This window comes from Gekko japonicus, unplaced genomic scaffold, assembly GCF_001447785.1.
Source record: "Gekko japonicus isolate JY-2015 unplaced genomic scaffold, Gekko_japonicus_V1.1 scaffold2071, whole genome shotgun sequence".
NCBI lineage: Eukaryota > Metazoa > Chordata > Lepidosauria > Squamata > Gekkonidae > Gekko > Gekko japonicus.
The window spans coordinates 174,843-188,501 of record NW_015163151.1 but is presented as its reverse complement, the minus strand read 5'-3'; the positions used below and the strand labels follow the sequence as shown (position 1 = coordinate 188,501).

The following is a 13,659-nucleotide window of genomic DNA, read 5'->3' as shown; positions in this document are numbered from 1 at the left end:
CCCACTTTGCTGATTCAATGGATTGGCTCAAACTAGTTTTTCTGCTGGTGAAAAAGGTAAGAGAGGTCCTCTTTGGCCATGAGAAAAGGCTATGCTGAGAGTCATGAGACCTGCATGTACAAAAGCCATGTGGGATGGTGGCAGTAGTATGGAGAGAAATTGTTGAATGATCCTCCCCAATGCTCTTCTGCAGCAGTGCAGACCACCTGAGTTCCCGCAAACCTGAGGCATACCCATCAACTTCTACCATGACAACTGAGACCAGCAGGAGCATTCTGAATTACTATGAGTCATGAGCCCATGGCACCTACATGAAAGAGGACAGATTAGTGGAACACACTGGACACTCAGCGTGTGATGGCAATAAAAAAGATGCAAATGGTATCCTGGGGATTATTAGGAAGGGAACTGTCTTCTCTTATGTTCTTATGTTCTAACCCAATCTCACAGTCATGAAGACATTTCCATGAACATGGATCTGGGGGAAAGGGGAAATAGAATCAGTAACAATACTTGTGGATTAAGACTCTGAATATAAAATTGTGGTTGCAGAGATGTAGGAATTGGTAGCTGTTAGCATATCAATCAATTTTATTGGCTATGACAATTTACATTGTTCAGATTGACATTCTGGCTTTCATTTTCAAACACCTCAAACTCCATTTTAAGAACCAGCAAAGCAGCCTAAATGTATGTGGCTTAGTTTTTCTCCCATCATGATACAGAGCCTAGTTCTTCCCTTTTCCATCCACTGCCCCTTTTCACCCTGTCTTGGAATTACTCTAAAGGAATTTCACAATTTCTGGTTAAATTAACCATAAGTAATATTTTCCTCCAATGGAGCAACATTTCCCCAGCCTAAGGTAGGGTATGCCTGAAAATTTTTCTTCCTACAGCCTTAATTACATAGGAAATGGGAAATCCTACTAGCATGAACCACTCAGATTGGCTTTTCATAAACCATGCCTCAGAGGATTGATGTATAATGCCAGGGAGACGGGCATTAATTTCTTTTTCTCCAGTCCTGAACATTTGAGATGATAAAGATGGGGAGCAGGGAGTTCTCCCTTCCCCACACATGTACTTCATTAACCCTGCATGAAATATGCTTGGTTGAAGTGACTGAAAACTAGGGAAGAGAAGCTGGAGTCATGGTCAAAAGGCCTGAAACACAGAAAGAACACGTAAGCCTTGACCATGCTTGGTATTCACTTTTTAATCTCCCATGACTTTCACTGTTTTAAAATTACTTTTGCCTTCTTTTCTATGAGCATCCACATTTGTTTTTAATGAAGAGTTTAGTCTAAAATTATATCAGTTTGTGTTGTAGTTCAGGTCTTAATTTCTAGAAAAGAATATCATGCCCAGGCCAGTGAAAGGGAATTTAAACACTGAGCTAGTCCCAAATCTTAAAGTAATTTTATTCTCAGTGGGGGGTGTTAAGTGGAACGGCAAGGAAAGAAAACACAGTGCCAAAAAATTTTGATGGCAGACTTGTGTGTCAAACAAGAAACTAAATTAAATAATTTTTGTACAAATTATCACTGTAGCAAGCCGCCCTGAGCTACTGGATAGGGCGGGATAAAAATCGCAAAATAAATAAAAAAATAAATAAAAGACTAGATAAAAGCTATGTTTCCCTGATAGATGCTTTGAATCAAGTGCTGATGCCGCAGTAATTCTTTCATAACCGTAAAGTTTGCATTAGACATTATTTTTTGTATAAAATGAATATACTGCCCCTGCTCAATGCAGCTCACAATTTAAAGACAATGTAATAATAAAAATATCATGTCTTTAAAGCTTCATGAAATGGATTGTTTTCTGTTTTTTTAGTATTTGTATGCTTATAATCTCTCTTTATGTATAATTCCATTTTCGAGTGGCAAAGTTCTATGCACGCCAAAATTAGTTGGCTGCCTGAACTGCCACTCAGAAGGTGCTGGCTGTGTTGGCTGCCTGGGTTGCGGAGTCCCACCCACAGAAGTGGCGGCCAGCATCTCCGGCTCAGTGTGCTTGGAGTTGACGGGACTCTTCGTGGGGCTGGGGATGGCTGGGGCCTCCTTCCCTCCGGCTCACGTGCAGCGTTGGGGATGGGGGTCCTCGGTCCTCTCCCACGGCCCCCTCCATTCCTCGCGCACCCTATACATGGAAAGGACCCAGCGAGCAGCAGCCGGTTCCCCCCTCATGCCGCCGTCACCCCAGCCGCTCACCTCTCCTCCCTGGCTCCGGCTGCTCGAGCTGGCTCTGCCTCACATGCCGGCTCCATTGCCTGTTTACAATGGCTAAGAGTCAGAGCCGGCTCCATTGCCTGTTTACAATGGCTGCGAGTCAGAGCGGGGCGGGGAAAGCCGTGCAGCCAGAGTTGGAGCATGGGGGGACAGCCGAGGTGGAGGAGAGGGCCGCCCACAGCAGTGGTGGTCTAGCCATGGTGCTCGGGAGGGGGGACACGGGCGATGGCTGCAGGCCAGAGCACTCTCCCAGGCCCTCTTTCTAGAGCTCGTTTCATTTCTTTCTGCAATGGGCCTTATTGCTAGTAAAAATACAAAAATAATTATAAATGATAAGCCAAGCCATAATACAGGGGCATAAAAACAGCATAACACAACATTCAGCAGCCTAAAATGATATTCATAAATTGGGTTGCCAGGTCTCACTGTTTATCCGGTGGGGGGCTCCTGGCTCCTCTCCTGGTAACCATGGAGTTTCCCCTCGAATGCTAGAGCATTGCCACACGACGGCCCCAGCGTGATGATGTCACTACCAGGACAGTGCTGTTTGGGGGTGAGGCCTGCACAGCCAGCCATCTGGTTGGCGGTAGATTGGCCCCCCAAAATCGGGGGATCCCATGGCCCCACCAAGGGGATGGCAACCCTATTCATAAAACAGTTGTCAGTTAACAAGTGGATGATAAGAACAGCTAAATAAGATAGAACCCTTCAGTTTAAAAGCTGGTTAAAAAGAAAGGTTTTCACCAGGCATCTAAACAATAGTATAGGCCAGGCAAGCCTCATGGCACATTCCAAAGGCATGGTGCTACCACGTAGGACCAAACTAGATGATATGCCATCCCCAGGGGCTGCTGACACCAATTTTCCACTTTACAAATGCAGTGGAGCCCTATGGCTGCTTGAGATGGCAGTGCAGAGGGGGGAGACAGGAGCCCTCCCCTCCGACATGCTGCAGTCCTGAGCAGGATCAAGCCTCTACAGCATTTGTAAGGTCAGAGAATTCCAGGGGTAAAATGGCAGCAGCAGCTTTGGGAAGGCCATATTGTCTAGTATGGCTGCTAAAAAGCCTGGTGTGTGGCCACCACTCACCTCACTAGTCCAGGTGGGAGTACAGAGAGCATCACTTGGGAAGAGTATGTTGACTGGCAGGATGGACAGTACTGGGGGGAGGCCGTCCTTTAGGTATCCTGGCCTGAAGGTGTTTAGGGTTTTAGGGGTAGAAACCAGCTTTGAATTATGCCGACTATACATAGACTTAAACGTTAGTGTTATATTTTAGTATATTAGGACCCATTTTTAAATAAATGATTTATTCTTTTCTTCCTGCCATGGGTACTGATAAGAAAGGATAAAAGGGCCTTCCAAGATCAAGAAAAAAATTAAAATAATTGAAAACAAATGTAAAAATTTGACTTTGAATCTCTGCAACTGATGGAACATTATAAATCACAATATATTCAATATTTTAATTGTTTTTTGTGAAAAATCTAACTAACTGGTTAGGAAACTGACCTCTTATCACCTCATGCTGCAAGACATATGCATTTAAAAAAAAAACTCCATGCCTTCTTTTGCACCTTTCATCCTGTCACAGGAAGCAAGCATATACTAATGACTAATTCAAACAAATGAAGATTAAAGACTTGGTGGATGTCTGGATCATAGTTTTTACTTAATAGCAAATGTTTCCACTGGTTTTATTCCAAATATGATAACATATCGCAAATTTTGCAAACTTTAAGCTATTTTACAAAGCAGAGACAGTTACAGCCTCCCAAAGCACACTACATTTTAAAGTATCTATCCCACTCACCAGGCTCCCATAGCCAAGCCATAGCCATCCTCTGTCAACCAAAACATTGAAACCGCAGCCTTCAACATACTAAAACATTTAACCATATGCATTCTCAAAATGAAAAAAAGCAAGGAGACGGAGGAGGGAAGCACAACAAGTAGTACAGGAATGTCATCTAGATCAGGAATGGGCAGAAGGTCACTCTCCAAACAATTAAAAGTAGCTCACCACCCTTCACTCCAGTGCTGTGGTAACCCCTTTCTTACCCTTCCCTTTAAAACTACTGCAGCAGCTTCTGTTTGACTTTTATGGGAACAAGGCATTGACATTCATGCACCTTTGCTCTGGGAAAATGACAGCACTGGCATCCTTTCCCAAATGCCTCTCCTCTTCCTCCTGGATGTATTCATACATGCATCCTTGATCTAAAAGGAGAATGCTACTGATTCTTTCCCCTGCATCAAAGCTGCTATTTGCCACTTCTACAAAAAAACACAGAGGGGACTGTTTATTTTTCCCCTGCAGGGCAAGATACAATTTCAGGTGTGAATGCTAGTTTGCTTTCCTATGTATTTATTTATTTATTTGTAACATATTTTGTTTTTCTGTTAGTCTTTTTTCTGTTTCTTTTGTAACAACCCTTTATAAAAGATCACTATTTAATCCAGCTATGAAACCCTAAAAACCAAACCAACCACTTAAGCCTTGGAGAACAAAAATATTTAAGTGTGGCACCTACAAGAATTAATATCATATGAATATGTCTGGGGAAGCTATTTCTTAAACAGAGTACTACCTGAAAGGCCATGCCTCTATTTAACGCCTGCCTAACATCAATAGGTGGTAGCAACTGAAGCAAGGCCTGAGGGGCACATTTATAATGCAGCAGGTAGTCCTTCACTGACCCTGTTCCTAAGCTGTTAAGGGATTTATCATTCATTCATTCATTCAGTACCTTTATTAGGCATTTGGCAGCACATACACTAAGGCTGTGTGTGATTGCAGCCTAAAATTGCTTTATCAATCAAAACCAGTCTTTAAGTGCTTTGGAAAAGTCCAGTAATTGGCTACCAGCGTCTCAGACAGAGGTCTTTCACATCATCTGCTACCCAGTCTTTTAACTAGAAATGCTGGGGATTGATCCTGGTACCTTTTGCATGCAAAACTGATGATCTATCACAGAGCCACAGCACCTCACTATATTTCATTCACATATCACAACTGCCATTTTTTAAAAAAGTCTACCTTGGTACTTTTGACATTTTCACATGCTTTGAAGGCTTATCTTCACGAAAACTATAATCCAGAGAACGTCTTCCTCGGAAATGATAAGAAAATGCGTTGAATTGTCCTCTTGTCCTACAGTCTGAAATTGAACAGGATGAGTTACAAAATTTGTACTTTTAGTGATATATGTCCAAATAATGTACAATGCTGATGAAAAACGTTTATGGGAAGCTTTTAATAGAACTTCTTCCTTCTCCCAGCATCAAAAATAATGTGTGAAATTCAGAAAGAGAGAGAGAGAGAGAGAGAGAGAGAGAGAGAGAGAGAGAGAGAGAGAGAGAGAGAAAGAAAGAAAGAAAGAAAGAAAGAAAGAAAGAAAGAAAACTACACAAATGATAACAGAATTAAAAATCTGTGATAAGCAGGTAGGGTATGGATTGTTCAAGGTGCTCATTAGAAATGGGAAGGAGGCCACTGGCTGAAAATGAACAATTGTTTTGGGGGCCATCTAGAAATTAGAAGGGAACAGATGTAAACAACAACAGATGTAAACAAAACAGAAGCCATTGCACTGAAAGAGACATTATTGTATAGATAGCAAAAATAGGCACATCATTAAAAAAGTTGAGCAGAGAATATTAAGTGATGCTGAGGGAGCTCACAATTGTGGAAAAGTCTACGGAGAATCTTCCTAGAGTAATTTCCTTCTTGAAGGCAGAGGAAAATATTAGAGGGAAAATGCAAGGTATATATTGCTGTGGGGAGGGGTTGATTCTTAGCCTGAAAGCATTGTTCTGAACAAATTCCTCTTCAGGACACATCATAGCGCTGACCACCAGGGAGGGAGAGGTTGATGGGGTGTTCTAGAAGTGTAATTAGAAAAAGGCGAATATTGAGCTGTCAGTAATTATGAGACAAAAAAGAGAAGCAGAAATATTAAGTACATTTGAGTGCAAGAAACACACAAGAGACAAATGGGCACACTTTTGTGCCTAAAACCATCCTATAATCTGTAACATTATGCTACATTTTGGGAATGGGCTCAGCAGTAGAGTATCTGCTTTGCATGCAGAAGATCCCAAGTTCAATCTCTGGCATCTCCAGGTGAAAAAACCATGTAGTAGGTGATGTGAAGACTTCTGTTAGGGAACCTGGAAAGATGCTGCCAGTCCGAGTAGACAAATACTGACCTTGATGAACCAATGGTCTGATCAAGTATGCTGCAACTTCATGCATTCAAAGTAAACCAATTTTCTGGGTGACTACTAGCAACTCTATTCCAACTACTGCTATTGGTAGCAAAACATTCAGATCTTTCCACTTGTAGGATGAGAATTCCAGGGAACATAACAAACTGAAACTGCAGATAGACTTCCAATGCAACTCTCTAAGGAAGGTGTAAGTAGCTTTAATATGGCTCCCAGCATACGAATCCTGAAGTATGGGAACCCCAAGCACAGACGTAGAGCACTTTCAGATTCATAGACCATGAGAGAGTGGCTCAGCCTATTTTTTTTTTTTTTGGTTTTCCAAATTTTATTTAATTAAAACAATACAAACATGCATACTGAAAGATATAGTACATTGTGTTTTCAATCAATTTCAACTCAGTATCTGTACATTGCACATAACTAGCCTTATACTCAGTCTAATCTACTTTTCACATCTAATACTTATATGATGAGAGCTCAGACTAAACAGCTGTGAATCAAAAATGTATCCATTCCAAATAGTTACGGTTTGATGGTAGTAGATCCTTTCCCACAAACTATGTGATCAAAGGGAACCACCTGTGCACAAATTTGGTATGAGGTCCTATATGACTACTCGTTTGCCCTTCATATTTATCTGCAATATTGTCCATTATAAAATGATCCCAACATTTATTTCAGCAATTCTGAATGGTAGGAGGTTTGGGAGATTTCCATGAGGCTGCTATAGTCAGTCTTGCCGTAGTCAATAATGTAGAATTGAGATCTGATATATATATTTCTTGATCACCTTTTGTGATTGTTGAGTTTAATAATAGAATAGCCAGTTCTAGTGGGATGTTTTGACCTGTTATTTTGTTGGTTTCCTCCAGTATCTGTTCCCAGAAAGATTGTATCTCGGAGCAGGACCACCAGCAGTGATATAAATCACTATTTTCTCCACATCCTTTCCAGCATATCGAATTGTAGCTCGGGTGCATATGTTTTAGTCGAACAGGAGAAAGGTACCACCTTGTGAACATTTTAAAAAATTGCAGTCTAATATTAAAAATCCTTGAATTATTTGCTTTGGATCCCCAAATAGATAGCCATTGTTGGGGTGTTATTTCCCTTTAAAGATCCTTTTCCCAGGAAGTTTTGTAAGACATGTTTTGTTCTTTTTCTAGATCAAATAAAATCTTGTACATCATTGAAAGAAGTCCCTTTGAACTGTTCGAAGACTTGTTGATGATTTTTTCAAAGTTGGTTTTGGGCCGTGTGAGACTCCCCGTATCCTTTAACCCTTCTATCATACTTTTTAATTGCTAACATCTGAGCCACGATATTGTAGAGTTTATTTTTTCTTCAAAGTATCTCTTTGAGTGAACTTCCCCCTTTTCAAAAAAATCTTGTATTTGCTGAAAGCCATTTAATGTCCAAGCTGCAAAAGCACCTCTTTCCATTCCTGAAGGGAACCAGGATTGTTGAGTGTAAGTAGTGAAAGGGGAGATGTTAGGAGCTAGCATCTTTTTTCCCCGGTCCCATATTTTAAGCTTTGCTGCCAGAAATTTATTTTGTTCTATGGATTTAGATCATTGTGTCTCAGGCATCCAAACGATTTCTTGTAAATGGGCTGGAGTATGATTGCTCTATATGCATCCAGTTCGCACCCAATGTATTTTGTAATATTTGAACCACCGTTGTTAACGCAGTTGCTTGATAATAATGATATAATGAGGGTAAACATAATCCTCCTATAGTCACTGGTCTGCTCAGATTTCTCCGATCTATCCTACATTTAGTAGAATTCCATAAAAAAATTGAGAGAGCGCGTTTCCATTTGTTTAAGTCTCCATCAGATACATATATTGGTAATGCTCAAAATAAAAACAGAAAACAAGGAAACAAAAAACTCTGAATTAATTGCAGGCGATCTGCTAATGACAGTTTGTGGTTATTCCAATCTCTTATTTTCCCTTGAATATCTTTATGCATTCTGTTGAAGTTACATTCTGCCAGTTTATTTAGGTTTCTTGGTATCTGTACCCCCAGATTCAATCCATTTATATTTAAAGATCTGTTGTATCTTTTCCCTTCGTTCCTTGGACATCACAATAGGAAATATTTCAGATTTTGATGTATTCAGCTGAAGGCCCGAAATACTTCCAAAGTTGTCGATGATGCTTGAGATGACTGGTAGTGACATCATAGGTTCTGATACATATAAAGTCATATCGTCCGCATACATTGTAATTTTGTGCCCTGCTGCATTTACTGTGATTCCCTTAAATGCTTTATTTCTGCGTAGTTCTTCTGCCAGAGGTTCAATTGCTATAGCAAAAATCAGCGGTGATAGTGGGCACCCTTGTCTAGTACCTCGGGAGGGGTAGAAGAAAGATGAATTCATGCCGTTTACTCTTACTCTTGATTTTGGTTGTTTATATATATTTCTAAGAGCTGATAGAAAATTGTTTCCAAAGCCCATTTTATGCAGAAGAGCCATTACGTATGGAATTTCAATAGAATCAAAGGCCTTTTCAAAATCCAGGGTCAGAATTAATGTTTGTTTTTGTGATGTTTTCCCATGTTGAATTATATTTAGGGTTCTTCAAATGTTATCCATAATTTGTCGATTAGGAATAAATCCTGTCTGATCTGAGGCTATAATTTCTGGAGCAATTGTCTTAAGACGATTTGCTAATATTGCTGAGAATATTTTGGCATTGTTGTTAAGGAGCGCTATAGGATGGTATGAAGTGGGATCTGTCTCACTAACCTGTTAGTGTTCTTTGAGGGGGTGAACAAACATGTGGACAAGGGGGACCCAATAGATATTGTTTACCTTGACTTCCAGAAAGCTATTGATAAAGTTCCTCATCAAAGGCTCCTAAGTAAGCTCAAAAATCATGGGATAAAAGGAAAAGTCCTTTTGTAGATCCAAAACTGGCTAATTAGTAGAAAACAGAGAGCAAGTATAAATGGGCAATTTTCTCAGTGGAGGGTGGTAAGCAGTGGGGTACCGCAGGGATTAGTACTTGGTCCACTGCTTTTTAACTTGTTCATTAATGATTTGGAGTTGGGAGTAAGCAGTGAAGTGGCTAAATTTGCGGATGATACGAAGTTGTTCAGGATGGTGAAAACCAAAGAGGATTGTGAGGCACTCCAAAGGGATCTGTCAGGGATGGGCACGTGGGCGTCAACATGGCAAATGGGGTTCAATGTGGCCAAGTGCAAGGTGATACACATTGGAGCCAAAAATCCTAAATATAAATACACATCGATGGGGTCTGAACTGGAAGAGACTGATCAAGAGAGAGATCTTGGAGTTGTAGTAGATAACTCACTGAAAATGTTGAGACAGTGTGTGACTGCAATAAAAAAGGCCAATGCTATGCTGGGGATTATTAGGAAGGGTATTGAAAACAGATCAACCAATATCATAATGCCCCTATATAAATCAATGGTGCGACCTCATTTGGAATACTGTGTGCAGTTCTGGTCACCACACCTTAAAAAGGGTATTATAGCTTTGGAAAAAGTGCAGAAAAGGGCAACTAGAATGATAAAAGGGCTGGAACACTTTCCCTATGAGGAAAGGTTAAAGCGCTTAGGGTTCTTTAGCTTGGAGAAACAACGACTGAGGGGTGACATGATTGAGGTTTATAAGATTATGCATGGGATAGAGCAGGTAGAGAAAGAGGTACTTTTCTCCCTTTCTCCCTTTCTCACAATACAAGAACTTGTGGGCACTCAATGAAATTGCTGAGCGGTCAGGTTAGAATGGATAAAAGAAAGTACTTCTTCACCCAAAGAGTGATTAACACTTGGAATTCACTGCCACAGGAAGTGGTGGCGGCTACAAGCATGGACGGCTTCAAAAGGGAATTAGATAAGCATATGGAGCAGAGGTTCATCAGTGGCTATTAGCCACAAGGTATAGATAGGGGCTCTGGGGCAAGTGATGCTGTCTTCTTGGCGCTTGGGGGGGTGTCAACATGTCCTGGCCTCACTGGTGGACCTCCTGATGGCACCTGGTATTTCTGACCACTGTGTGACACAGAGTGTTGGACTGGATGGGACCTTTGGCCTGATCCAACATTGGTGTCTCTTATTGAGGATTCTGTCCAAGATTGTGGTATGTTGCCTCCTTGTAGAGTTTTATTGCAAATTACTAATAGAGGATCTATTAATATTGTTCTGAGAGTTTTATAAAATTCGGCCAGTATCCCATTAATCCCCGGAGCTTTGTTTAGTTTTATATTTTGAATTACCTCCTCCATTTCCTGGTGGGTAATTGGATCATCCATGAATTTAGTCTGATCTATAGATATTTTTTTCAATGACTTTAGCGAATCCAAGTATTTAGATATTCTTACTTCCGGGGGTGACTTTGTTCTATAGAGATCTTCATAAAATTTGGCAAACGTGTTCACTATAGCTTTAGAAGTGTTGTGGCAAGTCCCATTTGAAGATTTCATCATGTCTACCATTGCTTTCCTCTTCTTCTCTTTCACCCTCCATGCCAGTAGACACATATTTTTTGCTGATTTATGCCAGAATTTCTGTTTCAGTATGAGCAGGTTCTTTTGGATCGATGTAATTTCTAATGATTCCAGCACCTTCTTTTCCACTTGTAATTGTAAATAAATCTCATTTTTTCTTGTCCTTTTATGTTCCTGTTCCAACTCTTTTATTGTATTTAAGATATTTGTTGTTAACCTTTCTCTTTCTATTTTCAGGTGTGCTGTTGTTGAGATGATGGAACCTCTCATAACTGCTTTCAATGTGTCCCATTGTATGGTGGGGTCTGTCTCTGTGTCTTTGTGAATCTCCAGGAAATTTTTGATTTCATTTTCCATTTTTCCCTTATAGATGTATGTAATAAAACTGAAGTGTCCATCAACCAATGTCTGTCTGTTCTTTCATCTTTGAAGTCTATTATCTCACATTCCAGCCATGCATGGTCCAATAAGTGCCTAGGACCTATAGTTGCAGATTTAAGATGTGGTAATACATGTGGTGAAATCAAAATATAGTCAATATGAGTGAAAATATCATGTCTAGCTGAGTAATAAGATTAATCGCTTTCAGTTGGGTGTTTGGCTCCATACATCAACAAGGTGAAAGGTGTCAAACTATTTTGTTAGTCTGGTGCCTGACTGTTTTGACCTTTGTTTCCTAGCCTTCACCCTTGAGCAGTCCATAATGTTGTCTGCTATAAAATTAAGATTTCCCTTCTGAAAATTTTGTAGTTTTAAAAATATATTATGTAAAAATGAGATCTGATCATTATTTGGGGCATATATAGAGGCAAAAGTCCATTTTTACCATCTATTGACCCTTTAAGAAATATGAAGCGTTCCATGGGATCAGTTTCTTTCTCCTTCAGGATGAAATTTATTTTCTTCCCAAAGATTATTGCCATTCCCCTGGATTTTGAGGATCCTGGTGCCATGTATTGCTGGAGAAACAAGGATGTCTTCAGAATTGGGAGAGTTGCCAAATGATGATGTGTTTCTTGGAGGAACAGTATATCAGGGCTAGTTTGTTTGACATATTTCAATACCCTTTTTCTTTTTAACATGTTATTCACACCTCTGATGTTGAGTGAAGACATTCTGATTGTATGTGTGGGCTTTACTCCGTAATGAACTGATTACACTTTTTTAGTCTGAGCACTTCTTAATATACATAATCTTTCTACTCTGTTTCAATTTATTTACTATTTCCAACAGTGTATAAGTAAAAATTATGATCAATTTAACAACAATTAAATTAATTAGATTTGTTTACCACGGAATTAAAATAGCTAGGTTACTTATATGATCAATAGAAATTGTTTCCCTAAATAGTATTTTTTGTCTAGACAATTCAATAACTATTATATAATACCCAAAAAATGAACTATTAAGCAGTAAGATATATAATCAGGAAGAATAATTCTGTTTAATCCAAAAAGTATTAATATAACAATATAACCTCTATATTCAGTAATTTCCCCCTTTTTCTCTTCTGTGAGTTAATTCTAACTACCAATAATTTAGACTTTAAGCGGTACTATATTTTTGAAATAGGAAAGTGCAATACAGATATCTTTAAAGAACTGTGAAATTGATTCTGGTTTAAAAATAAGTTATTATATTAAAATTGATTCAATGTACAATGAAATTAATTAACTAGAAACAATCAATTAGCTATATAAATTCTATTCTGTTATTCAGAACCACTACCTAATGAACTGAACAACTATGTTTTTATGTATTAAGGAACAGATATATTCTGTTTGTTCAGAATGCTTTATTTCTGAAGTGTAAACCCAGTAACCTTATGTGCTTTTGAATTTTTCCTTCCCCCCTTTCTGAATTATTATTTTAATATTTATTTGCCTTTTAGCTCTTGTGATAAACAGAAAGAGGGCTGTATTAAATTACAGGTGTACCTTATATTTAACTTACTATACCTGAATTCAGTTACTCTTCTTTGAGTAGTGAAACGAAAGCGGTCTCTGACTAAAGGAGCCTAAAATACTGTAACCTCCCTCCCTTCCCCTTATTGTTAAATTATAATTGAGCCAGACCCAACAAAACTTTTTATTATTTCATGCATATAGTTACTCTTCCTAATTCTTATAACCCATTTTAAAAGGCTAATGTTTATTGTTTCTTTCCAACGGCCGAAAATGGTAGAGGGCATTCTGTGATCTCTGCTGAAAGTGAGGACCCTATTGGAGCTGAGGAAAATGTTTCTCTTGGAAGCACTTTGCTGCTTCTCTCTGGGGAACCTGATGATTGTAGGCGTTGTTTTGCTGCATTTCTGCTTATCTCCATCGGTTCCGATATCTTCAGTGCTTCTAGACGTTCCAGACCTGAATCTTCATCATAGGCTTGTAACACAGTTCCTTTATAATTAACTTGTAAGCCTCTCGATGTCATCCATCTGTATCTTATATTCTCTTGTTGAAGGCGGGAGGTGGTGAACTTCAAAGACTTCCTTATCTTTAAGGCTTCCTGTGGCAGGTCTGGGAAAACTTGTGTTTGACATGATTTATACATTCTGCACCGCTTCTTTCAAAATCTTTTGCCTGGTTCTTCCGTCTGTGAATTGTACTAATATGTCTCTAGGTCCCCGTCGTTTCTGTGTGTTGGGTGATCTGATCCTGTACGCCTTCAAAATGGCCGGCACAATACCTTCTTCTAAGTTGAATACGAAGGCTAGC

The 13,659-nt window shown here is 39.4% G+C and overlaps 1 protein-coding gene across 1 annotated transcript in view; it reads right to left on the bottom strand.

Annotated features, from left to right (window-relative positions):
* PXDN (peroxidasin) overlaps positions 1 to 13,659 on the bottom strand; it is a 185,419-nt gene that overhangs the window by 25,160 nt on the left and 146,600 nt on the right. Inside the window, exon 20 of the mRNA XM_015407041.1 lies at positions 5,272 to 5,392. Coding sequence (XP_015262527.1) covers positions 5,272 to 5,392 — 121 coding nt within the window. The remainder of the gene's footprint in view (positions 1 to 5,271; positions 5,393 to 13,659) is intronic.